At 38.1% G+C, this 26,795-nt stretch overlaps 1 protein-coding gene across 4 annotated transcripts in view; it reads left to right on the top strand.

The window, feature by feature from the left end:
* Nucleotides 1-26,408, top strand: part of UGP2 (UDP-glucose pyrophosphorylase 2) — a 69,969-nt gene extending 43,561 nt beyond the window's left edge. For all 4 annotated transcript variants that reach the window (XM_059405979.1, XM_059405978.1, XM_059405977.1 and 1 more), the window contains exons 4-10: nucleotides 15,396-15,581; nucleotides 16,774-16,907; nucleotides 18,556-18,853; nucleotides 19,907-20,104; nucleotides 20,667-20,909; nucleotides 24,168-24,272; nucleotides 25,952-26,408. In XM_059405979.1, the coding sequence (XP_059261962.1) occupies nucleotides 15,396-15,581; nucleotides 16,774-16,907; nucleotides 18,556-18,853; nucleotides 19,907-20,104; nucleotides 20,667-20,909; nucleotides 24,168-24,272; nucleotides 25,952-26,059 (1,272 nt within the window). In that variant the 3' untranslated portion in view covers nucleotides 26,060-26,408. The remainder of the gene's footprint in view (nucleotides 1-15,395; nucleotides 15,582-16,773; nucleotides 16,908-18,555; nucleotides 18,854-19,906; nucleotides 20,105-20,666; nucleotides 20,910-24,167; nucleotides 24,273-25,951) is intronic.
* The last annotated feature ends 387 nt before the right edge of the window (nucleotides 26,409-26,795 follow it).

Here is a 26,795-nt window from a genome sequence, read left to right as displayed (position 1 = left end):
ACACATTCTTCTCTAGTGCACATGGAATATTCTCCAGAATGGATCACATACTGGATCACAAATTAGGTCTCAACTGGTACCGAAAGACTGGGATCTTTCCCTGCATATTTTCAGACCACAGTGCTTTGAAATTTGAACTCCCATCCCAAGAGGAGATTTGGAAAGAACTACATGGAGTTTAAATAGCATCCAACTAGAGAATGAATGGCTCAACCAGGAAATTAAAGAATAAAAAAATTCATGGAAACAAATGAAAATGAAAACACAACTGTTCAGAGCCTTGGGATGCAGCAAAGATGGTCCTAAGAGGGAAGTACATAGCAATACAAACCTTTCTCAAGAAACAAGCCTCAAATATACAACCTAATCTTATACCTAATGGAGCTAGAGAAAGAACATCAAATGAAGCCTAAGTCCAACAGGAAAGGAAAAATAATAAAGATTAAAGCAGAAATCAGCGAAATAGAAACCAAAAGAACAGTAGAACAGATCAACAAAACTAGGAGCCGGTTCTTTGAAAAAATTAAAAAGATCAATAAACCCCTAACTAGACTTATGAAAAAGAAAAGAGAAAGATTGCAAATAAATAAAATCATGAATGAAAGACGAGAGATCATAGCCAATACCCAAAAAATACAAACAATTATAAGAACACATTATGAGCAACTTTATGCCAGCAAATTAAGCAATCTGGAAGTAATGGATGCATTCCTGGAAACAGGTAAGCTACCAAAACTGAAACAGGAAGAAATAGAAAACCCCAAACCAGCAAAGAAATTGAATTAGTAATCAAAAATCTCCCAAGAAACAAGAGTTCAGGACAGATGGCCTCCCAGCAGAATTCTGTCAAACAGTTAAAGAAGAATTAATACTTATTCTTCTGAAGCTTTTACAGTTAAAGAAGAATTAATACTTATTCTTCTGAAGCTATTTAAAAAAAAGAAAAAGAAAAAAAGAAATAGAAGGAAAACTTCCAAACTCTTTCTATGAGGCCAGCATTATTTTGATTACCAAACCAGGCAAACACCCCACTAAAAAGGAGAGTTATTGTCCAATATCGTTGATAAACATGGATGCAGAAATTCCCACCAAGATACTAGCCAGTGGGATCCAACGGTACATTGAAAGGATTATTCACCATGACCGAGTGGAATTTATTCCTGGGATTCAAGGGTGGATCAACATCTGTAAATCAATCAGTGTGATACACTGCATTGATGAAAGAAAGCACAGGAATCATATGATCCTCTCAATAAATGGAGAAAAAGCATTTGACAAAATACATCATCCTTTCTTAATTAAAACTCTCCACCGTGTAGGGATAGAGGGAACATACCTCAGTATCATAAAAGCCAAATATGAAAAACCCATAGCGAATATCACTCTCAACATGGAAAAGCACAGCTTTTCCTCTTATGTTCAGGATCACGACCAGGATGTCTGCTCTCACCACTGTTGTTCAACATAGTCCTAGAAGTCCTGGCCTTAGCAGTCAGACAATGGAAAGAAATAAAAGGCTTCCAAATCAGCAAAGAAGTCAAACTCTCACTTTTTATAGATGACATCCCACTCTATATGGAAAACCCAAAAGATCGACCCCCAAAATTGCTAGAACACATATAGGAATTCAGCAAAATGGCAGGATATAAAAACCAATGCACAGAAATCAGTTGCATTTCTATACACTAACAAGACAGAAGAAAGAGAAATCAAGGAGTTGATCCCATTTACGATTATACCAAAAACCATAAGATATCTTGGAATAAACCTAACCAAAGAGGTAAAGGATCTGTACTCTGAAAACTATAGAACATTTAGGAAAGAAATTGTAGACACAAATGGAAAAACATTCCATGCCCCTGGATTGGAAGAACAAATATTGTTCAAATGTCTGTGCTACCCAGAGGAATTTCACATTCAGCGTAATCCATTTCAAAATACCATCAACTTTTTTCACAGAACTAGAACAAATAATCCTAAAATGTGTATGGAACCAGAAAAGACTGAATAGCAAAGGAAGGTTGAAAAAGAAAACCAAAGCTGATGGCATCACAGTTCTGGACTTCAAGCTATATTACAAAGCTGTAATCATCAAGACGGTAGGGCACTGGCACAAAAACAGACACGTAGATCAAAGGAACAGAATACAGAACCCAGAAATAGACCCTCAGCTATGGTCAGCTAATCTTCGACAAATCAGGAAAGAATATCCAATGGAAAAAAGACAGTCTCTTCAACAAATGATGTTGGGAAAATTGGACAGTCACATGTGAAAGAATGAAACTGGACCATTCTCTTAACACTGTACATAAAAATAAATTAAAAATGAAAGACCTAAATGTGAGATTGGAATCCATTAAAATCCATTAAAATCTTTGACCTCCGCCACAGCAACATCTTGCTAGACACTTCTCTAACGGCAAGTTCAAAAATGAACTATTGGGACTTTATCAAGATAAAAAGCTTTTTCACAGCAAAGGAAACAGCTGACAAAACCAGAAGGCAACCTTCAGAATGGGAGAAGGTATTTGCAACTGTCTTATCAGATAAAGGGCTAGTATCCGAGATCTATAAAGAATTTACCAAACTCAACTCTGAAAAAACAAATAATCCAGTCAAGAGATGGAGAGAAGACATGAACAGGCATTTCTTCAAAGAAGACATACAAATGACCAACAGACCCATGCAAAAATGCTTAACATCACTTGACATCAGAGAAACAAAAATCAAGACCACAATGGGATACCACCTCAGACTGGTCACAATGACCAAAATTAATAAGTCAGGAAATGACAGATGTTAGTGAGGATTCTGAGAAAGGGGAGCCCTCTTAAACTGCTGGTGGAAATACAAGCTGGTATAGCCACTCTGGAAAACAGTGTGAAGGTTCCTCAAAAAGTTAAAAATAGAGCTACCCTAAGATTCAGGAATTGGGGCTATTAGGTATCGACCCAAAGAATACAAACAGAATAATCCGAAGGGGCACATGCATCCCAATGTTTATAGCAGCAATGTCCACTATAGCCAAATGATGGAAAGAGCCCAGATGTCCATATACAGATGAAGGGATAAAGAACACACACACACACACACACACACAATGGAATATTACTCAACCATCAAAAAAAATGAAATCTTACTTTTGCAGTGATGTGGATGAAACTAGAGGGTATTGTGCTAAGTGAAATAAGTCAGTCAGAGAAAGACAATTATCCTATGATTTCACTCATACATTTGAGTTTGAGAAACAAAACAGAGGAGCTTAGGGGAAGGGAGGGAAAAAGTAAAATAAGAAATCAGAGAGGGAGACAAACTATAAGAGATTTTCTTAACTCTAGGAGACAAATGGGATCGCTGGAGAGGAGCAACTGGGTGGAAGGGATAACTGGGTGGTGGGCATTAAGGAGGGTATGTGATATATTGAGCCCTGGGTATTATATGCAACTGATGAATCACTGAACTCTGCTTCTGAAACTAATAATATACTATGTGTTAATTAATTGAATTTAAATTTAAAATTCCTGTGATGAATATATCTATATGTACATCTTTGCATCTCTGAATTATTTGGAAGAATAAGAAGAAACTGAGTTTTTCAGAGGATATGGATTTTTAAAAGTTTCTTGTTACATACTTCAAATTGCTTTCCAGAAAGAGTATACCAGTTTGGTCCCATTCTTATTAATTTACTGGTTCCACAGAAATTTTTTGAGTGTCAGCTGTCTATTAGAAGACCATACTGACAAAGCCTAACCTCATCTAGTTTCTAGTTTACAAGCTAGTGGAGGAGTGGACCATAAATGACATATAATGTAATTTGCAATAGTGATAAGTGACATGAAGAAAAATAAAGATGGAAAAGGGTACAGAGAATAAGCAGTAGAGGTACTATTTTAGATGTGACAGGCAGAAGTGGGAGGGGCCTCTGAATAAATACTGAGTAAAATTCTGCATCCATTTTATTGTCAGTTTCACTACAGATATTGAAACATTGAATATTATTGCTATAAAAATATTTGCTGGTGGAGATGAAAAATATCTTTAAATTTTTATTTATTTGAGTATTAGGTTGAATTTTTCCATTGGCTATTTGTATTATTGAAGGATACTGAGCATAAGTTATTGGGTTGGTGCTGATGAGAGTAATTGTTTAGAGAACAGTGCTGGTGCCAAGATTTCTGACTTATTCTTTGAAAGGACCTGTTTGCTTACCCACTGTTAAAATTTTTTGCCTTTGGACATGAGGATTCAGTGTATGAATAGGACAACTGATTCTCTCTACCACTGGAAATTTGTCCTCATGTTTTCCTGTCTATAGTTTTAGGTAATATTTACTTTAGAATAATCAAAATAATTTTTAAAAACCTCAAAAGATGTAGGAGCTAATATTATTAATAGTTTGCAGAATTAAAATATGTCCTTGATTTGATAGTTTTCCTTGTGTTTTTATAATTTATAAGCAGAAGAATACAAAAGAACTTTCTTAGGAAATGAACTTTTCCAGGCTTAGTTTATAATGTGTATTATGTGATTGTTCATTCTATTTGCTTACTTATCATAGAGGGATTGCTTTATAATTACTACACTAAGATGGCCTACAAACATTTTTTATGCAAAGTCTTAGATTTAGGTTTTCTTTACCAAACTTATATATAATGTATGCTGATCCAATACTTTTTTTCTTGAATTAAAATAATAGGTGTTTGTAATCTGGTTTCTAATTAGTGGTGAAACCACTTTCATTTTAAACTTAGCATTTGAGTAGAAAAAATTTTCAGAAAACAGATTTCATTTAATTTATTAATATTAATCTCTTAATTCCTCCATTTATTTACTTACTTATATACTCAAATATGTGAGTGCCACCAATAAGCTTGACAGTTAAAGATGACAGATATGGCAGGGGGAGCACCACATGCAGTTCCTGTCCTTGTGGAGTTTACAGTCATGGATACATATGGAAGACTAAATGGACAGTTTGGAGACAGTATACTAATTGCTATAATAGAAGCTGGTAGTACTTGAAGCTAGAAGTAGAGGTTGTGCTAGTTCCCCTCCTGGGGGTATGAGGGTCATAAAGGAAGTGATATTTTTGCTCTGTGGCCCTTAGACACCTTGATGTGTCTATGATGCCTGCACATAGACATCCACATAAAGCACTTAAAAAAATTTCCAGTGCTTTAGTTATAAAATACACATAAAATGTACTGTTTACCTTGATCATTTTTTAAATCTTATTTTTATTTTGACAACTTCTAAGTGTATGCTTCATTAGTGTTAAGTATATTCACGTAATTGTGCAACCAATCTCCACAACTTTTTCATCTTGGAAAACTGAAATTCTATACCCATTAAACAGTAACACCCATTCTCTCATTCCCCCAGCTCATGGCAACCACCATTTTGTTTTGTCTCTATAAATCAACTTCTCTAACTACTTCATATAAGTGGTAAAAGACTTTTTTAATCTTGGATTTTCTTTCTTTTGTTTTGGAAATTGCCGGAGTTCTGCTACCAGTAGTGTATCCTGTTTTGCTTTGCTGGACAAATAGGAGATACACAGACCTGGGGGATTGTTATGTGGTAGTGTTCTTGTTGGCAGAAGTACAGAGCCAGCATAGCCTAAAGGAGATCCTACCTGTCTGGCTATCCTGAGTTGTCAGGCAATATAGAGCCATTTTAGGAGAAGCAAAGTTTTAAAAAGCAAAAATATTATTAAAACTTGTATTTTTCTTGCCTCAGAAGACTGTCTGAAACCGGGGTTTGGCAGGCCCTTTCTGTAAAGGGCCAGATAGGAAATATCTTAGACTTTTTTGGCTCTGCATTCTCTGTCATGATTACTCAGCTTAGTCACAGTAGCATGAAAGCAGCCATAGATTTGTAAACCAAAGAGAGCAGCTGTGTTCCAGTAATAATTTATGAGAATAGGTGGCAGACCTGACTGTCCCCAAAGGCTATAGTTTTTGACCCTGTCTTAAACTATTCTTAAATTGCACATGACTAGAGACACTTCGGGTGAGACCCATAGCTGGGAGATCATTAAGCTAGTTTGTGATTTGAAGCAGAAAGAGTAATTCAATACCATATTTTATCAAATTTGTGCCATTGGGTGCAAGTCGCACCTTTTGTGTACCACTAAGAAAGAAAAATAGTGCAACCAATTGATTGTAAGATCCCACTGAATATACACTGCATCCTTGACTCAGAAATGTTAAAACTTGGGGTGGGAGTAGAGACTATCTGAATCAATGATGCAGTGATAATGCCAGTCAACATGTGTGCTCTTACTGTGGGCCATACACTTTGCTTAGCATTTTACATGCATTAGCTCATTTATCCTCATAACAAATCAGTTAAGTAGATGAAAAAGGCTTAGAGCAGCTAAATTACTTGCCATAATAAACAGTGGAGTTTAAGATTCAGACCCAGGTGGCCTGGAATTAGAGCCTGTGTGCTCGGCCCCATTCAGTTCTGCAGCAGTCTTTGTCACATGGTACCATTCATGCTGCAATTACTGTAGTTTATTACAATGATTTGAATCAGGTCATGGAAGAAATAGCAGCTACATCATGTCCTTGCAATTTCAGATACTTCTCAGGGCAGCCAACTACTGGTTTTCATCCATTAGGTGCCTGCTGGTGCCCTAAGAGAAGGATTACTGTGAATCCCTTCTGAAAATGTTTCTAAAATGATAACGTTTCCAAGAAACCAGGTAAAACTTGTGTTGGAAGAGAAATGTCTTGGTCCTCTGTGTACAGGTGATAACTGTGATGCCAACCAGCACTTCTGGTCTTGCTGCTGCAGAGGAGGGTGAGTGCCACATACCACTTAGACTCCTCTTCTGCATCTCTGAGCTTAACACTGAAGATGGTTGTGATCCTGCAGGAGTGATGCAGGTTTCACCAAAGATGACCTTACTGACTCTTGAAGACAAAGGAAATATTATGAGCCACTGAGTTCTCAGAGTCTTGGAGAAGTCAGGTGTTTCCATTCAGCTTACAGAGCAAGCTGTGAGAACTTGCCTGGAGAGAGTTGAGGTCTTCAGTACTTGTGATCATAAAAAATAAAAGTCAAAATAGAATGGCAGTTAAAGATGGATGCATGTAACTTTCTCAGACTGTATCATAGCATCAGCTTCTTACTCAAGCCAAACCCCACCATCTCTTCTCATTGAAATTCAGTGGAGAGAGTTAAAAGTTTATTTTTTGCTTTATTTGCATATTAACTTTTATTGGGAAATACAGCATCTTCTATAAAGATTATTCTTGTATTCAGTGCATGAAAGTCCACAAGAATAAGAGTGAGGTAAATTATATGCAACAAGTTTTGTGTTTTCTGGGGTGGGAGTGTGATATTTGCACTTTTCTGAAAGAGAGTCCCTGCCTGATAGCTCATAAATCCTGAGAATCACTGGTCTGAACTGAGATGTAGGGGATAAAGGAAAGCGAATTGGTTAAGTGAAGCTGCATGAGGGGGAGAAATGTAGGGGCCTACACGCAACAGATACCAAGTGTTAGAGCCCACCGCTCCATGTTTCTGGAGCACAGCATGTCAGGGAGAATAGGAGAGGAGACAGTGCAAGGCAAAAAGGGCCAAATCATCAAGCACCCTGCAAACCGTGTCTTCCAGTCAGGATTAGAGTCATCTAATAGTGAAACTCAGAATAACAAATCTAGAGAGAGGCAATCCAGAGCTAGTATGGCAGCATGGTGGTCATCAGGAACCTGGGCTTCTCTGTCTTACCACTCTTGCTGTCTGTAGCATATCTCCAGATGCTGCTTGAATGAAGTCTAGTCAGCATGTCTTCATTCTAAACAGCAGGAAGGAGGAAGAAGGGCATGCCCCGGCACTCTCAGAGACTTCTTGGAAATGTTTCACTTACACTTCAACTGGGGCACAAATAATTGCAAGGGAGGCTGGGAAATGTAATCTTTTATTTAGGATGGTGGTGTGCCCAGCTGAAAACCAGGATTCTTAAGGAGAAGGGGAAAAATGACAGTGGGGTAGGGAGCTAATAATCTCTGCCATGCCATGTCAGTGCTTTATTTTGTGAATGATGTAATAAGGAGAGAAATTCAAATGTTCTTTTCTAAAAGATTGCCACCTACAAGGTGAAGGTGTATTGAAGGGAGGTGAGGAGATCATAGAGGCAACCACTGCAATAATATAGATGAGAAGTGAGCAGGATGCTGACTGGAAGCAGGGACAGTTTCATGAGACTCACAGGCCATGGTCATTGATCAGATGTGAGGAGTCTCCTGGCTTAGCAGCTAGGTATGTCTTGGTGTCATAGAGACAGCAGTGAATGAATGAAGCCATGGGATTGGAGCAGATTGCCTTGGAAGAGGAGGTCTACCTAGAATGGGTTTGAAAAGGAACAGGCAGAAAGGGGGGGGGAATAGAATGTGGTGTTTCAGAAGTCAAGGAGAAGAGAGCATATCAAGATAGAACATATGGTCAATTACATCAACTACAGCTGAGCACCCAAGAGAAGAATTGATGTCACTGATAGGATTTCAGTTAAGAGGATGTGGATGACCTTGTTAGAAGCAATTCCTTGAGCCTTAGAGATTACAGTGGGTGAGTGAAGAATGGGAGGTAAAAAAGCAGAGGTGAGTGCAGCAACTTTTTCAGGAAGCCCTGCCTCTAAGAAGAGGGAGATGAAAGGGATGTGGGTGTAGAAAAGGATGAGCGAGTGGATGGACTGTTGTTTTCTTTCTTGGTTTTTAGATGACAAAGGTTGAATATGTCCATGTCAATGGAAAGGAATAGAGAGGAGAAGCTGCCAGAGAGACTGGATGATGGGTGCCATAGATTCCTGACATGGGCACTGGCAGAGAGCTTGTCTACCAGGTCCACCTCCTGTAACCAGAAGGAAGGAGGGGGAAGAAACAGATGGAGATACAGGAAGGTTCTGAACATCTGGTGGCAGGAAGTTGAGGGCATTCCCATAAATGATGGTTTTTATTTGCCCTGTGAAATAGGGGTTGAGCTTATTTTGGTGGCTGAGGGGCTGTTGGTGACTTTGTTGGTGGACCATGTGATAACATATATGATTTGCCAGTTTTTCTTTAGATGAAAAAAAAATCTGTGGTTTAGGTGTGTCATTAATGGGTAGGAGCTTTTGGGTGATCCAGATTTTAATCATTATCTTTAGAAATGTGAAATGAAGAGACAATATGTGAAAATGCCTGGCATTTTCAGACACCATGCAGTAATAAGGGTTTTGTGAATAAGTTTATGTTCTTAGACTATTTCCTGTACATATGGAACATCATTCCAAACTTCTTTAACTATTTATGTAGTTCATTTTCTTTCAGGAGAACTTGCTTTTGTTGAAAAAAAGATCTTTCAGATTGCAATAATCATACCCTTGTGAACTGTAACAGGGCAGGTACTGTTAGCTTGTTTTGGGTATTTGGCACTGCCTCCAGGAATAGCACAAATATGCTACCAAGAACTGGGTTATACTACTGCTAATGGGAACAGTGTGTCCATGACTGTGTGATGAATTCAGCTTTTCTTCTAACTGGAAACTAAGTTGTGAACAGACTTGGCAAGGTACAGATCATGGTAGACTGTTTTTAAAAGGTCTTATTAAAAATCTTTTCAGTTTTTGCAGAAAAACTAGATTGACATCCTACAGGGAAGAATCTTGTTTAAGTCACGTTCATTAGTATATTGCCAACTACTTTCTTTTGTTCACCGCCCAGAGGAGGTCGGGTATTTGACCAATTCTTTCTCCCAGGAGGAGAGAGCACTAGTGGCCTACCTAGCCTCCTGTGTGTATCTTGTAGGAGCCTCATGGGGTTTGCTCCACTTTCACCTGTCATGGTTGCCCTACTGTGTATTTAGTTGCAGTACAGGTCTTCTTACAACACTGAATTCTCTTCGTGTCTGGGAGAAAGAAAAAGAGGGTGACCAATATTGAGAGCATAATGATTACTCTAGTGATTGACTGAAGTGGCTGAGTCAGAGTAACATTGAGGCCGAGTCTGGCAGTGAGTGGTACTCCCTGTCATCTCTGAACACCACCCATCTTTGCATGAGTAGATGTCTTTGTGCATTCTCCTGGGGCAGCTGAAAAGAGGAGAGTGAGGGGCTGGTATAAAAATGTCTCTGCGACTTAGGTGTGTCCAGGGTAACTTCAGCTGTTGCCAAGCAACTAGTTTCTAACACAGATCCCCTTGGTCCGTGGAACTAAATTGAACTCTGTGGGATTGCTTGGTGAGGTCCCTGGTGAGGGTGTGGACAGACAGCACCACTAACAGAAAGGACTTGTGTTGGCATATAAGGTGATTTATGTGATGGAAAGCAGGGCTTACTGCCTAATTTAACCAGTAAGAAACTTTAGACAGAAAGTGTCCTGGCTTCCTGAAATCAAACGATAGTACCTTTCTTTGCACATGTGTGTGTCTAGGTCTGTTTCTTTGAGCGTCGGGTGGATATAAGTCATGAAACGTAAGTGAAAAAAGGCCCAGTGAAGAGTTCCAGTAGTAATACAGCCTAACGATTCTGGACCCCTCTCCCCTCGTCACAACTGTTACTTCACACCTTGTGACTCTTCTTCCCTTTCCTTCCATGGTTCTGCTCAGTCCTCTTCTTGCTGACAGTCAAGTTCCTCATTGAGGCCTGTTTTTAATTAACTACTAAAGATCAGATATAGCAAGATGAGTGGTATTACTGAAAGCACCTCACAGAGAACTATGGTTCCTTGACATTTGTAGAGGTGCAGTGACTCCTCAGCGTGGGGTGGAAGGTTCTAAATGTGGCACTAAACAGAGTGTTCTGGCCACTCAACTTGATGGTAAACAGGTCTTTCTACTTGTGAGTTGCCTGGGCTTATGCCCAAAAGTCTTTATTAACACAGTTTTGGAACTTGAAGTTAGGTATGAATCAGTTCATTTTATTTCATACCAAATATTTGAAAAGTAATTCAGAATTACATTTAAAAATTTTAAACTCAGGTTTTTAAGATAACAAGCTTGGGGAGATTGGAATTAAAACTAAAAGTAGACTTGATATATCTTTTGGGTGAAAGTCAAATAGCTTAGTATTAAAATCATTATGAGGCCTGACAGCTTCTTTCACTATCCTAGAATAGGGTTTTAGGATACAAGAAAAAATTTATGTAGCCTCTATAGATTCAGTCATAAGGAATGATCTTAAAGTATTCTAATAGAATGTGTATTTTTAAGCTTGGTGTGAACAAAATGAACTTTTTCTTTAAATACTTTTCATGAACTTTATATTCTTTATGGTGTGTGAATCAGAGATTATTTATCTTAAATATGTATGATTTTGGAGGTTTTTTTCATTTTGGTGAAATTTTAGGCACAAAATGATTTTTGGTCTTTAATTTATCTTCACAGGAAGTGAAAAATTTCTGATAGTGTTTTTACTTAAAGATGCATGCCCTAAAGGGAATTAAATAGCTAAAAATTAAACATGGCTCCCAAAACTCACTTTAATCCTATGCATGTTAGTACAACAAACATTTCTTTAAAGATTAGAATGAAGATATAATCCAGTTTACATTATTTGCTTGATTGATTATTTGCATTGTTAAGTTTGGGAGAATTGACATTTTTACATTAGTAAGTCTTCTAGTTTATAAACATGATAAATACATCCCTGAATTTGTCTTTTAACTTTTCTCAAAAATGTTTTATGTTCAGTGTAGAACTCTCATATCTTTTTAAGATTTATTCATAAGAATTTGTTATTTTTCATAGTGTAATGAAAAGTAACTTTTTAATCCTAATTCTTCATTATATGTAGAAACAGTTCATCTTTTTAAACCATCTTTAAGCATTTCCAAACATACAATTCATTAGTGTTAAGTACATTTACAGGACTCTTTGATCTTGCACAACGAAAACTGTTACCATTAAACACCTCCTCCTTCCTCTCTACTCCAGTCCTTAGGAACCACTGTTCTACTTTCTGTCCATATGAATCTGACTATTCTAGGTGCTTCATATAAGTTGAATCATAGAAGTATTGGGGTTTGGGTTTGGGTTTTTTTTTTGATATGTGAATGGTTTATTTCACTTTAACATATTCTCAAGGTTTATTCATGTTGTAGTACACATCAGAATTTCTTTCCTTTTTTAAGGTTGAGTGATACTCCGTTGTATGTATATGCCACATTTTGTTTTATTCATTCATCTGTTGATGGACATTTGAGTTACTTCCACTTTTAGGCTATTGTGAATAATGCTGCAGTGAAGATGAGTGTATAAACATCTCTTTGAGAACCATGCTTTCAGTTCTTTGGGGTATATATATCCATAGGTGGACTTGGTAGATCAATGGTATTCTATTTAAAATTTTTTTAGGAACCATCATACTTTTTTCTTTAACAGCTGCACACCACTTTACATTCCCACTAGCAGAGTCCAAGGATTCTAAAAGTGGATGTTTTTTAAAATATTGACCGTGTATCTTCAATGTTGCTATGTTCACATTAGTCTAATAATTTTTTTGTAGGGTCTTTGGATTTTCTTTATATAAAGTCATATCATCTGTGAGTAATGACAGTTTTGTTTCTTTTAAAGGATATATAAATTGAATACTATATGACAGTGAAAAGTAATTACTATAGCTTCATGCGTTAATGTGCATTCTTTTTTTTTTTCTTTAAGATTTTATTTATTTATTTGACAGAGAGAGATCACAGTAGGAGAGAGGAAGGGAAGAGATCACAGAGAGAGGAAAGGAAGCAGGCGCCCCGCTGAGCAGAGAGCCTGATGTGGGACTCGATCCCAGGATCCTGAGATCATGACCTGAGCCGAAGGCAGCGGCTTAACCCATTGAGCCACCCAGGCGCCCCCGTTAATGTGCATTCTTAAATATAACACTGAATTAAAGAAGCAAGTCAAAAGTTTAGAGATAAAATTAAGTAAAATATTATTATTATGGATACATACATAGGTGGTAAAACTAAAGTATAAACATCAAGATGTGGTTATACTGGCGTGGAAGAGAATGTGATCAGGGACAGACTCAAAGGAGGCTTCTAAGTTATGGCAGTATTTTTTTATTTAGGTTATTTGACTGTATGTATTTTATAAACTTGAATGTATGGTGTTTCATAATGAAAATCTTTCAGGTAAAATTGGGAAATGTAGGCCTGTCTCACCATATGTAGAAAAAAACTTCTTTTATGTATTCTAGTTTTTAAAGGTATATTAAAGGAAGCATTAAATAGGTAAAAATATTTCAGAACTAATAATTTTACGTAAAATGAATGCATGGACTCAAGGGAGTTTTAGTTAAATTTTCACACCCTTTTGAGCCCTCTGTAAATATTAGATTCTTATTTGGAAGTCAAAAGTAACTGCTAAATGGAGATTCTTGGCTTTTAAAAGATAATTGGAAAATAATTGGTTTGGTTCCATTTGCTAACTCTTTTGAGTAAATGTAACATGCCCCCAAAATTCTCCTAACTAATAATAGACTATTTGAAGCCATTGTATCACAGTGGCATTCCTTTTACTGACTGGTTGATTTCAGTAGCCCTGCTGATGAAAGGATTATAAACTGCCATGTTATATTAGGGTGACAAGTTCTATCTCTGTTATCTCCTCTTAGTTTTCCTGTAGTATAGGACTTAAACTGGACTTCTTCTCTCAAGCAATATTACCAGTTTCTTTGACATGCTGAAGAAACGGTGTTCAGGGCAGTGGGATCAAAACATCTTTCCAGGAATGCCAGTCAGCTGGGTCACAGGCACTTTGTGTGTGTGTTGGGTATCCCAAGTTGTTATCATCCATATGTTGTCCTCACCTGGACTAAGAGCTTCTAGAGAAGCAACCGGTATAATCTGTGTTCTTTCCTGCCTCCCCATCATCCTTCTTTTCCTTGGTGGTTAGCATCCCAGTACTTGGGCAGCACCCACTGAGGGCCATGATGCCCCCAAGTGTGACCCCTCCTCTCTCTTTCCCTGTCACTAGCCCTCTTTTAAGTATGAATGACTGCTGAAGACTGACACTTACCCAGGAAGATTGACGATCCTACCACATTAGGAACTAATTCAGAATGAGCGATAATTAGGTGGTAGTCAGTGAAGAGTCTTAGAGAAGAGTGCTTATTTCTCAGCATTTACACCAAGCAAAAAGTGCATTCATCTGCAGTGGGCAGTTAACAGAGTGTCTTGCGAGGTAGATGAAATAAGAGTCACAGACTAGTTTGTATGGGGAGAACTGCAAAGAGCAGAAATCATGTATGTGGTCAAGAGTCGACATAGGACATGTATGTGTGTTTGACCAAGCATAAATGGATTTTTGCCTCCACAGCCTAGTCACTGGAATGTGAGTCCATCAACTCCTTTCCCAATTACAGACCTTATCCACCACCCATCCACACAGCCTCTATAGGCAGCAGAACAAAAACAGCGTAGCTCATAGTGAGCACTTACTATATGGTTGTATTTCTTCAGTCCCCTCAATTGCTATGTGTCCTACACCATGATGATATAACTGAAGAGGACATTTGATGATGTATTCCATTAAAGAAGGATAACAACGACAACAGAAAGCCCTATAAATGGTTAGAGAATATGTTGTGATCTTTTCAAAAGCTTCCATTCTTGCTGTAAGATCTTTAGACTTGCTTGTACCTCTGCTTTGAAGAAAAGAATTTGGGCTCCCACTATGTGGTTGTTCCTGTCTAGGAAGGAGAAGCTGAAGAGTAATGCTCTGTGCTCCCAGAAATAGAGAGGGTCCGTGGAGGAAGGGATTCTCGTCAGCCTTAGACGAGACCTTTACTACCCCATCAGGATATTATTTGGAGCAGTGAGAACACAGTTTTCCAATTTTACCTTCTATACAGTAATCCCTGAGAGTTAAATTTTTAAGGAACTCTGTCCTTGATACATACCTAGAAATATGGTAAAAAAAATCAGCATGCCACTTCCTCTGAAGACTTACTTTTGAATGGAGGAGAAAAGAAAGGAAATTTAGGTTTTGGTTTCTGCCTCCTTGAAGTATATATACTTTTCCAGAATTGAAATAGATCCATACACCACCACAATGAGTTTTGCATACCCCATTTACTATACCAATGCAAATGGGGAATTCTAAATTTTTATATGTAGTCCAAGTGACTTAGATGTCCTCAACAGCCAGACAAATATTTGTAGACTCTAACTTTTCCTCCTTCTTGTCCTCCTTTGTAATGTAAATGAACCACTGAACTACTTCATGCAAGAGCAGTTGCCTATAAAGTATTTGATTTTGTACCAGGAGGACTTGTGATATTAAAGGGAATGTCGTTGAAACTTCCCGTGGAGAAAAGCAGAATTCTTTAAGGACACATGGAAAGAACCCTGTGATTGACTGAATTTAACTTCTCATAAAGCTATTTGAATTCTGTAAATTTTTAAATTTCAGATTCAACCCTATGAAAAGATAAAAGCCAGAGGCTTACCTGACAATATATCTTCCGTGCTGAACAAGCTGGTGGTGGTGAAACTCAATGGAGGTTTGGGAACCAGCATGGGCTGCAAAGGCCCGAAAAGTCTGATCGGTGTGAGGAACGAGAATACTTTTTTGGATCTGACCGTTCAGCAAATTGAAGTGAGTAACATTCAGCCTTTCTCATGAACTACTAAAACCAGTTTTAGGTTATTATAAATGTTACCTTATAAAATAACAGACGTGGACTTGAGCTAGTCAAGGAGCTTGCTATCTTTAGTTTATTAGTATATAAAAAGGTTTGGTTTCCCAAGGGCACATCCTTAGGGTGATGTAAAATAGAAGCTTTTGATCTTTAAATAGCATTTGTGGTTGTTGAAATCTCTGGATCTTTTTGGATTCTCCTTTGATCGCCCCACCACTCTCCTGCCTCTTTCTGATGGCGGCCTTCTTCACAGCTGGGATGATCTGGTTTTATTAACCCCTTCTGGTTGGCAGCCATGGATGCTAAGAACTGTCCTTGCCTTCTCTCTTACGATAAAGTCGTTAATCGTGGACCATAAGTTCTTCAGGGGCAGGCTTCTTCATCTCTTTGTGTCTAGTGTCCAGTACAGTGCTGGCAGCTACCGCAGTAACACCAGCAGCAGCAGTGACTAACATTCATCTGGCAGGTACTGCACACAGTATTATTCTGAACTCTTTTCATGAATTGACTCATTTGTTCCTCTCAACAACTCTGTAAGATAAGTACTCTTTATGTTATCATCTCCATTTTACAGATGTGGAAACCAAGGCACAGAGAGGTTGATTTACTTGCCCAAGATTCCCTATGTGAAAAAAGGGCTGTTTGACTTCTGAGAACTTGTTTTCTTCTTCACTCTGTGTTGCCTCTTAACTCTTCCCAGAGATTGAAAAGATTTCAGTTGGGGTGTGATTCACAGTTCTTGACATTAATCCTGAGACTAGAGAACCATGTCTTTGTAACATTTGTACTTCCCTCCCCACTGTGCTCTGAACACAGAGTAAATGTTTCGTTAGCATTTGCCTGTCCAGTAAGGCCACAGGGCACTGGCTGGGCACACAACTCCAGAGTTGGATTGTGGGGGGTATCTGCCACCTCTCCGGCCCTTAGTTCAGCCATTTGTATATTGCAGACAATAGTTTCTATCTCAGAGGATTGTGATTTAATGAGCAAGTCCGTGGCTTAGCAAAATGTCCAGCTTATGCCAAATATTTGTATTTGGCTACATATAGGTGATGTTTTGGATACTTTGTGATTAACCATTATGAGTTTTACATTTTTAAGTGAAAGAAAAGTAGGTTTGGGTAATCTGATTATTATTTTCCTCCCTAGCATTTGAACAAAACCTACAATACAGATGTTCCTCTTGTTCTAATGAACTCTTTCAACACGGATGAAGATACAAAGAAAATACTACAGAAGTACAGTCACTGTCGTGTGAAAATTTACACTTTTAATCAAAGCAGGTACAGTAAGTAAAAAGTAAAAATAAAAAAAATTCTGGAGAGTGTTACTCCCGGAAACAAAGATTGCTTTGTCTTGTTTAAATACAGCAGCCTCAAGATACACATTTGCCAAAAACTCATGTTTGCAAATCTTCAATGTCTTTAAAGGCTGAACACTTGTTTGTAGATAGGTGATTGTTACAGTCACTCTCTGATTCTTCCTAAGAGAGAATCTGCTTGTTCCATGTCCAGAATATTTGAGGTTGATATAGATCTTTGTTTTCTGAGGGCATATTTGGGTTCCATGTGGGTCTATGAAAATTTTTATATGTTCTACGGTATTGATCATCTTCTTTCATATGGGAAGAAATTTATTCAATATCCTGTATAGGCTTGGGGGAAATTTAATAAATCCTGGAAAAAAATGTTACACTTTGAGGAAAGGAAAGGCAGGCATACCTTGTTTGATCGCACTTCAACTGCGCTTTGTAGATACTGCCTTTTTTTTTTTTTTTTGCAAGTTGAAGATTGTTATACACCTGCATTGAGCAAGTAAGTCTGTTGATATTGGTGCCACTTTCCAACAGCATTTGCTAACTTTGTGTCTGTGTCACACCTTTTGGTATTCTCACAGTATTTCAAGTGTGTTCTTTATTATTGTATTTGTTATGATGATCTGTGATCAGTGATTACGACTTGCTAAAAAGCCAGATGATGGTTAGCATTTTTGAGCAATGAAATATTTTTTTAAATTAGAGTATGTATATATTTTTTAGACACAATGCTACTGCATACTTAATAGACTATAGTATAGTGTAAACATAACTTTTATATGCACTGGGAAACTGAAACATTTACTTCACTCACTTTACTGCAACATTTGCTTTATTGCTGTGGTATGGAACAGAACCTGCAGTATCTCCAAGATATGCCTGTAGAAAGGGACTCAGATGATGACTTTAGATAAAGCCAAGGCAACTAGGGAACTAAGTTTTCCATCTAGGGATGAATATGGGTCTATATGGGCTTGTGCAGAACAGGTATTTCTGAAAGTTTTACCATTTGTTGTTTTAATCTGTTTTTTCATGGACACTTTGCGTGTTGCAGGTGCTCTGCCTCCATCTTCTGGTTGGTGCTTGGTCTCTTAGTGCTAGCTCCTCTGTTCCCCCTGCTCCCACACCTGTTCTCACTAGCGGCAGGGAGCAGGTGTCCCTGAGCAGTAATCTGCTGTTGACCTCTGGGAAAGAAAGAGCACCACCCCTGAATATATGTTTGTAAGAATGGGCAGATTTTTCCAAAGTTGGAGGGAAAAGAATAATTCCATAACCAAGGAAGTTTGAGAAATTTACTTAATGTGTATTTCCTCTTATAGTATCATAAAATCTGTTGACTCTGGAAGTATTAGGTGTCCTCCCATCTTTATGACGCTGGAAATTTTTTTGCAGCAAATACTGTGATCTAGGAAACTGATGATTGGACAACACAGATAAGAGATTTTCTTAAACAGATTTACCTATGATTAAATTACTATTGATATACTGAAAAGGAGGGAAGTTTTATTTAACTTTAAACATACTGTTTTACTGGAAGATCTGGAGTGCTTTACAGAATTGATATTGAAAAAGACCTTGGTTTATTGTGTGTGTGTGTGTTTTTTTCTTTTTTAAAGGTACCCAAGGATTAATAAAGAATCTCTACTGCCTGTAGCAAAGGATGTCTCATACTCAGGGGAAAATACAGAAGCATGGTACCCTCCAGGTCATGGTGATATTTACGCCAGTTTCTACAACTCTGGTTTGCTCGACACCCTTATAGGAGAAGGCAAAGAGTATATTTTTGTGTCTAACATAGATAATCTGGGTGCCACCGTGGATCTTTATATTCTTAATCATCTAATGAACCCACCCAATGGAAAACCCTGTGAATTTGTCATGGAAGTCACAAATAAAACACGTGCAGATGTAAAGGTAAATACTGAGAGGAAGCAGTTCGGGGATTCACATCTTCACATTGCATAGGTTATGTAGTTCAGATCTTTTTTTTTTTTTTAATTGGTAAGTTTCCGACAGAGTGAGATAGTATTCTGTAGAGTACCTTAAGTTCCACCTGAAATAAATTGAGATTTAACAGTATTGGTGAGTAACCCATATGGACTATTTTAACTAAAAACAGTTCCACATGTATTTATAGGGTAAGTGAAAACACTTTCAAATGTTTTGTTCAAACCTTTTATATTCTTCTAGTTTGGTGCTTAAAAGTATTTATTTTATTTTTCCTTTAGTGAAAATTTACTATTTCTGTTTCTACCTGTGCATTTTTATATGTTTTTTTTTCATCACTATAATATCTCTGTAGTTGCCAAAAAAATGTTTAACTTCGCATGTTTAGTGGTCATGAAATGGTACACAAGGTTTTACTACTTAGCCACAGGGAGTAAGAGAAATGGGCAGTGTATGAATACTAAAATGGTTAGTCTCTTTGTTGGGTTCTATGTGTCTTGCAATGCCCCCTGACACGCACATAAATTTTCCCCTCTCTACACACTGCTGTGGCCTCATGACTGTAAGGACATCTCTAAGCTGAGGCTACTCAGGGGGTCACTTCTAACCCACTTGTGCCTCTGTCTTCCTTTTTCTCTTCTTATCCCAGAGTCAATCAGAGCAGAGTCTGAGGGAGTAGAAGTTCTTTAGTGATAGATGGTGGTTTGGGAATGAGAGAAATGGCTGTTCCTGTAGACCTTCGAAAAGCGAAGAGGACTCTGCTGTACTCCCAGGGCTTTTACTATGGACAAGAGGGTGGGTTTACAGGATAAAATGACAACCTGAATATTTTCTTTGGCTCTACCATTACATGTATGTTGCTGTGTATCACAGATTGAATCAATGCCAAAACTTTTTATTTCTGGGGGATTTTATCCTCAGTGTCTTTTCTCTAACACTTTCACAGACTAGAAATAGTGTGGTATGGTTGTGATTGGGAGACATGTGGAGGTACTCACACACTCTTCTCTGCCTTTCTAGGGTGGCACACTTACCCAGTATGAAGGCAAATTGAGATTGGTGGAAATCGCTCAAGTGCCAAAAGCACATGTTGACGAGTTCAAGTCTGTGTCAAAGTTCAAAATATTTAACACAAACAACCTGTGGATCTCTCTTGCAGCAGTTAAAAGACTGCAGGAGCAAAATGCTATTGATATGGAGATCATTGTGAATCCAAAGGTAAGCCGGAGGTACAGCCCTTGCCTCCTTATTCCTAAGATCACAGTAGGTAGGCTACACATAGATCCACTGCCCCCTCTCTAGAGCCCATCTATTCACAGGTCCCTCTTTTTTGCCTAGTAAGTCACTCCAGTTCCTGGTCCTGTCTTTCAGAGTTAACACCCATCTCTTTACTGTGTCAAGCCTTGGTGCTCTTACTTGATGCAAGGCTGTGGTAGTGACAAGAGCACGGGGCCCAAAAGTAGAAAACCTACCTTGGGTTTGTTGCTCTGACACTTAAAGGTTTGGGCCACAGGCATCTTGCATGAGTTTTCTGTGAACCATCGGTTCTTTATTGTAAAACGGAAACATGACTCAACAGGGACGTTACAATGCTGAAATAAAAACCATGTATGTCTAAGCACCAGTACCTGACATTTAGGTACTTGCTAAATGTCACTTCTCAAAATTCTGTCTCCTTCAGGGGATCTGTGAGACCACTCCCCCAATTAACCAGCCCACATGGAACTAAGTTGCTAAAACCTATTTCTTCTCTCCCCCTGCCCCCTTTTCTTTCTTACAGACTTTGGATGGAGGCCTGAATGTCATTCAGTTAGAAACTGCAGTAGGGGCTGCCATAAAAAGTTTTGAGAACTCTCTAGGTATTAATGTTCCTAGGAGCCGCTTTCTACCTGTCAAAACCACATCAGATCTCTTGCTAGTGATGTCAAATCTCTATAGCCTTAATGCAGGATCTTTGACAATGAGTGAAAAGCGGGAATTTCCTACAGTACCCTTGGTTAAATTAGGCAGCTCTTTTACAAAGGTACGTAAATATATATATATATATATATACATATATATATGTATATATATATATGTATATGAATTTGTAGTTCTTAAATATGTAAGTATAAAAAAGGTTGGAATGATGTGAATTGGGGTCTAATTACAGTCTCAGCTGCTGACCTATTAAATCCTCTTTGAGGTCTTTTAAAGGGAATCAACCATAAAAGATAAAGATGTAACTTACTTTCGAAATCTGATTGCTAAAGAGTGGAAAAGAACATTTAACTTTGGGACATTTTACTTTATGTCTCCTGTAAAACTATTCACTGTTTTCATCAGTGGGAGAATGTTAACTCTGTTTGAACAAATATTGAGCCCCTACCATGTGCTGGGCAGTGTTGCAGGTGCTGCAGAGTTAGCAGTAAATAAAATGGACTAAAATCCTTGCCTTTATGAGTATTCTAGCAGGGTAAAAATGATAATAAGCAAATGTATGTCAAGTGATAGAAAATGCTTTGGAGAAAAACCAAGCAGGAATAGGGAATGTGTGGATGGGGTATTGTTGGTGTAATTTTACACTGCATGGCCAGAGATGGTCTCACTGAAGAGATTGAGTGCACCATGCAGGTATCTGGGGTGAAAAGCATTCATGGCAAGGATAGGAAAACCCCACCCTACCATGATAAGCGGAATTCAAAACATTTCATCATATCAGATATCCTGAGGCTCATGAAGTGTGACAGAGTAAGCCTTTGTGGCTGGCCTGGAGTCATGCTAGGCCCTCCAAGTCTATTCTAATCCTGGCTGTGGGTTCGTGCCACCAGGTGGAGAGGTATGTACTGCCTCTTATATTGATGGGTAATGACTCTGGGTCCTGTGGGTGTGTTGCAATTTCCAGGATAACTTCAGGCACTTTAGGACTCTCCCTGTTTTGGGTGCCTCTTACCAGCCTGTTTGAGCTGGGAAAATCCCAGTGGTACAAAGACCCACCATCTTCCCACATCGTGAGAGGGTACTGCCAGCCATTTTTCTTTCTTCCCTTTCTTGTCTTTTTTTTTTTTTTTTTTTCTTTAGAAACAGATTTTTTGACAGAAAGAGAGCACAGGTAGGCAGAGGGAGAGGGAGAAGCAGACTCCCTGCTGAGTAGAGAGCCTGACATGGCTCGTTCCCAGGATCATGACCTGAGCAGGAAGCAGATGCTTAACCAGCTAAGCCACCCAGGGTCCCCAGCCATTTTTCTACCTAGCCTCACCCTTCCCCCTTCATGTCCCCCTCACTCTTCATAGCCTCTTCAATACTCTGCAGGAGATAAGAACATTAGCTGCCCAAATTCAGAACTGGGGGCTAAGTGGGCATGGCTAGTTGCTCTGAGGAAGAAAATGTTTTAGGGACTTGACAAAGCACAATATGGCTGGGGCAGAGTAAGCAAGTGAGAGATGGGGATAGTAGTTGGGTCAGACAGGAAACAGTCCTAATATGTAGAACTTTGTAACTGAATATTAGAAATGCGGGTGGCTTTTTCTTTTCCTGGTAGATGGAGAAACCATCAAAGAACTTGCAAGCTAAGGGGTGAAATGACCAATCTGCTAAATGAGGGTAGAATCAGAGAGATTAGGGAATCGGCTGTTGTAGGAATCCTGGCAAGAGGAAATGGTGGCTTTGACCAGGGTGATGGCAGTGAAAATAATGAAAATATGTTGACATACTGAGAAATTTTGAAAGTTGTACCTATAGGATTTGCTCTTGGATGAGATGGGAGTGCAAAAGAAAAAAGGTTAAGGATGATTGCATGGTTTTTAGGCTGTGCAACTGGAAGCATGGAATTTCCTGCCATTTATGGAGATGGGGGAAGTAGGTTTAGGGGAACAGGATGGGGATTTCAATTTTGGAGATACTGTACTTAGATTAGACCTTCAAATTTATTAGACTGTTTCTAGATCAGAGGAGACAGGTAAATTTGAGAGTCCTCTGTTCATACTGGTATTTAAAGCCATGAGATAGGTATCACTTAGGAGGTAAGAGGACTATCCCCTAAGATAGTCCAAGGCTTAGAGGATGGGGATGAGGTAGAGGAAGCAGCAAAGATCACTGAGGAGTTACAGATGAGGAATTGGTGGTAGAAAACCATCAATGTGTAAGTCCTAAAAGCCAAATTAAAAAAATGTCTCAAGAAAGAGGGAGTGATCATCTATGTCAAGTGCTGCTGTTGATTCAAGATGAATGGTTCAGGATCAATGAGAATTCACCAGTAGGATTATCAATATAGATGTTCTGGAGCCCGAGGGGCGCCTGGGTGGCTCAGTAGGTTAAAGCCTCTGCCTTTGGCTCTGGTCAGGATTCCAGGGTCCTGGGATTGAGCCCCTGAATCAGGCTCTCTGCTCCGCAGGGAGCCTGCTTCCCCTTCCTCTCTCTCTGCCTGCCTCTCTGCCTACTTGTGATCTCTGTCTGTCAAATAACTAAGTAAATAAATAAAATTTTTTTTTTAAAATGTTCTGGAGCCTGACTGGAAGGGATTTAATAAAGAATAGGAGAAATGAGAGATATGTATACAACTGATTCAAGAAATTTGCCCTAAAAACAAAACAAAACAATTGCAGCCATGGATATAGAAAGGGATGTAAATTTGAGAGTGAGTTTGTTTTTGGTTGGTTTTTAAAGATGGGAGAATTTATGGGATGTTTACACATTGACTGGAATTGATGCAATCAGAGAGAAAAACACTAAAGAAGGAGAATCACTAGACAGTATCCTTGAATAGGCCAGAAGAAGGACTGGCCTTAAGGTGGAGTAAAGAGTCCATCCCCAGTACTAGGCAGGGAGAGTAATGGGCTCAGAGGCAAGTGGGTTGTCGTAGAAGTCAGTGGAACTTCTCAGACTGCTTCTAATTTTCTTAGCAAAATAGTATCAAGGCCCTCTAAGATAATGTCTAGTCCCTATAAAAGGAAATAACATAAAGATAATCATCATTTGTACTGATAATCTGAGCTATTGCTGTGCATGAAATATCCCACTTTTGAAATACTACTCATGTTGTTTATCTTTTTATTTATTATCATTTATTTATTAATGCCTGTTCTGATTAGTGGTAGTATAAACTGCTTGACTGTAGGGACGGTGGTTTCACCTGCACAGCATCTAGCATCTAGCAAATGCTTAATAAATGGGTTCTTCCCATTGAGGGCCTGAGGTTGGCCATGAACAGAATGTTTTCACAGTTCAGTTAAACTACTTGTTAATCCCTGTTTCTTTTAGTTGTTGTTGTTAACCCATTCTTGAAACAATGTGTTTCTTTCAGGTACAAGATTATCTAAGGAGATTTGAAAGTATACCAGATATGCTTGAATTGGATCACCTCACAGTTTCAGGAGATGTGACATTTGGCAAGAATGTTTCACTAAAGGTGTGTTGTTCTGATGAAAATTATAGTTTTTACAGCTTTACAAAACAGGTTTCATTTTCTAGTCCTAAATTTACCTTTATTTTAAAGAATACTTTTTAATCTATACCAGATGTTTATAAGACATAAATACATTTTAAAAAATAAAATAGCTTACCACAATATTTAGCATTAATATTATCTTCCATAGATATACAACATAGTTAAAATACAATAATTGTTGTATATAGGAACTTTGCTTTCCATTTGAATCCTGTATTCCACAAACAAAAGTAATTTAACTGGTACTATTTTATTGAAATCACAGTCTGTAAAAGAGAATCACTATTAAAGTAGCATTAGCTCACCCAAGAGGACTATTTGAATCTGAAAGTAGAAAAGATAACTTCACTTATACTAATTGTAATATATTCTCTTTTTTTAATATTTTATTTATTTATTTGACAGAGAGAGATCACAAGTGGGCAGAGAGTCAGGCAGAGAGAGAGAGGGGGAAGCAGGCTCCCCGCTGAACAGAGAGCCCAATGTGGGGCTCGATCCCAGGACCCTGAAATCATGACCTGAGCCAAAGGCAGCAGCTTAATCCACTGAGCCACTCAGGCGCCCCTAAATATAATATATTCTTTTAAAGTAATCAGTTGTCTTCAGTATAGAGATTTATTCACATACTACAGTACTTGGGTACTCAGATAAATATCATTCTAGCCTAAGAAATAGGAAGGACTATGGGTATAAGTATTGAAGCTCAAAACCAAAGATACAACAGCTTTTTCCTATTCTTCCTTTATTAAAGCTCCTTAAATAAAGATCTGGGAGAACAAAAAAATATATGTGTATGTATAGATATGTCTGGTATATATATATTTATATACAGTTGACCCTTGAACAACATGGGGGCTGGGGAGAGTGACCACTATAGTCGAAACCCATGTATAAGTTTTGACTCCCCAGCCTATTGTTGACTGGAAGTCTTACTAATAACAGTTGATTAACATATTTTGTAGGTCATATATATTATATACTGTATTCTTACAATAGAGGAAGCTAGAGATAAGAAAATTTTAAGAAAATCATTTATAGTACTGTTCTGTATTTATTGAAAAAAGTGCATGTAAGTGGGGCCCAGACCATTGAAACATGAGTTCCAGGGTCAACCGTACAGACCTGTATATGTGTGTGTGTGTGTATAGAACTTTATTGCTGATATTATGTGTGTATATACACACATGTACATGAAACTTTACTGCTAATACTCATCTGTACAGTCTCACTTAAGACATGAAAAATATATTAGTAAACTATTTTTAAAAAACAAAAACCCAAACCTGTATGTAAATATAAACCAAGCACCTCAGTATCTTTATGAAGGTAGATAATGCTGGTGACCTTGCAGGTAGTTCTTTCAAAGGGCCAGTTATGCTGTGGCATAGGGTCTACTTCTCACTTCTAGTACCACCTCTGATACAGAGGCAAGGTCTCCAGAACTACTGCCAGGATTCCTAGAGGGACACATTATATAATTTTCCTTAACCTATTATTTTTCATGTTTAATATTGCTATATGTACAAATGCTACATTGTAAATGGAGTTCTACATAAATTTGGTAATTGTAAGAAAATCAGTTGCATTTCAGCTGCAGTTTTAAATATATTCTCTTCTGTTTTGTCTTCCCTGTCACATAGGGAACAGTTATCATCATTGCAAATCACGGTGACCGAATCGACATCCCACCTGGAGCAGTATTAGAGAACAAGATTGTATCAGGGAACCTTCGTATCTTGGACCACTGAAATGAAAAATACTGTGTACACTTCATACTAATTATGGGCTAAACAGTTTCTTATAATGAAATGTTCTCTAGGATTCTAAAATCAGCAGGTACTTTACTATGTTACTGTACCCTGCAGTATTAATTTTTAAAGTAGTTTTTTTTTGCAGTATGCTTTTAGTCGAAGAAAAGCACAGATGGAAGCAATATTTTTCTTCTTTGAAGAGGACCCTGAAAGTTCATCTTAAAGTGCAATACTATTTAATCTTAAAACTGGGGCAGCTCTAATGGAACATCTTTTAACTGCGGCCTCAGTGACGGTCACTTTGAATTGCTAGTGATTTTCAAAAATAAAGCTGTGAGGCAATCCATGTGCACATGTACACTTTCACTGCTAACCTTAGTAAATAGTTTATGAAAAACGGTTTATTCTTGCAAAACAGTTACTGAACCAGTTGGAAGATTTGCTCTTGAAATATTTAAGTACTCACTGGCCAGTTACCTAACACATCTAATTTTTGCTTTTCTAAGAAACTTAACCACATCATTCTTTCCATGGGAATTAAACCTGAAGGTATTTAGTACCTATCATCTAGTCCTAAGCCTGGGATGCCTGCCATGCTTTCCACAGACTCTCCATTTATTAAAACAAATAAAGTGATGTTTCTTTTCCCAGCTCAAGAGTTTGGGGGTGGGTAGAGGTAGGGTATTTCTTTGACATCCTTGTTCTCTAGTAGTATGATGGGGTGGAGGTATAA

This window comes from Mustela nigripes, chromosome 7 (assembly GCF_022355385.1).
Source record: "Mustela nigripes isolate SB6536 chromosome 7, MUSNIG.SB6536, whole genome shotgun sequence".
NCBI classification, from domain to species: domain Eukaryota; kingdom Metazoa; phylum Chordata; class Mammalia; order Carnivora; family Mustelidae; genus Mustela; species Mustela nigripes.
The sequence above is the reverse complement of the archived record's forward strand: the minus strand, read 5'-3'. Positions and strand labels throughout refer to the sequence as shown.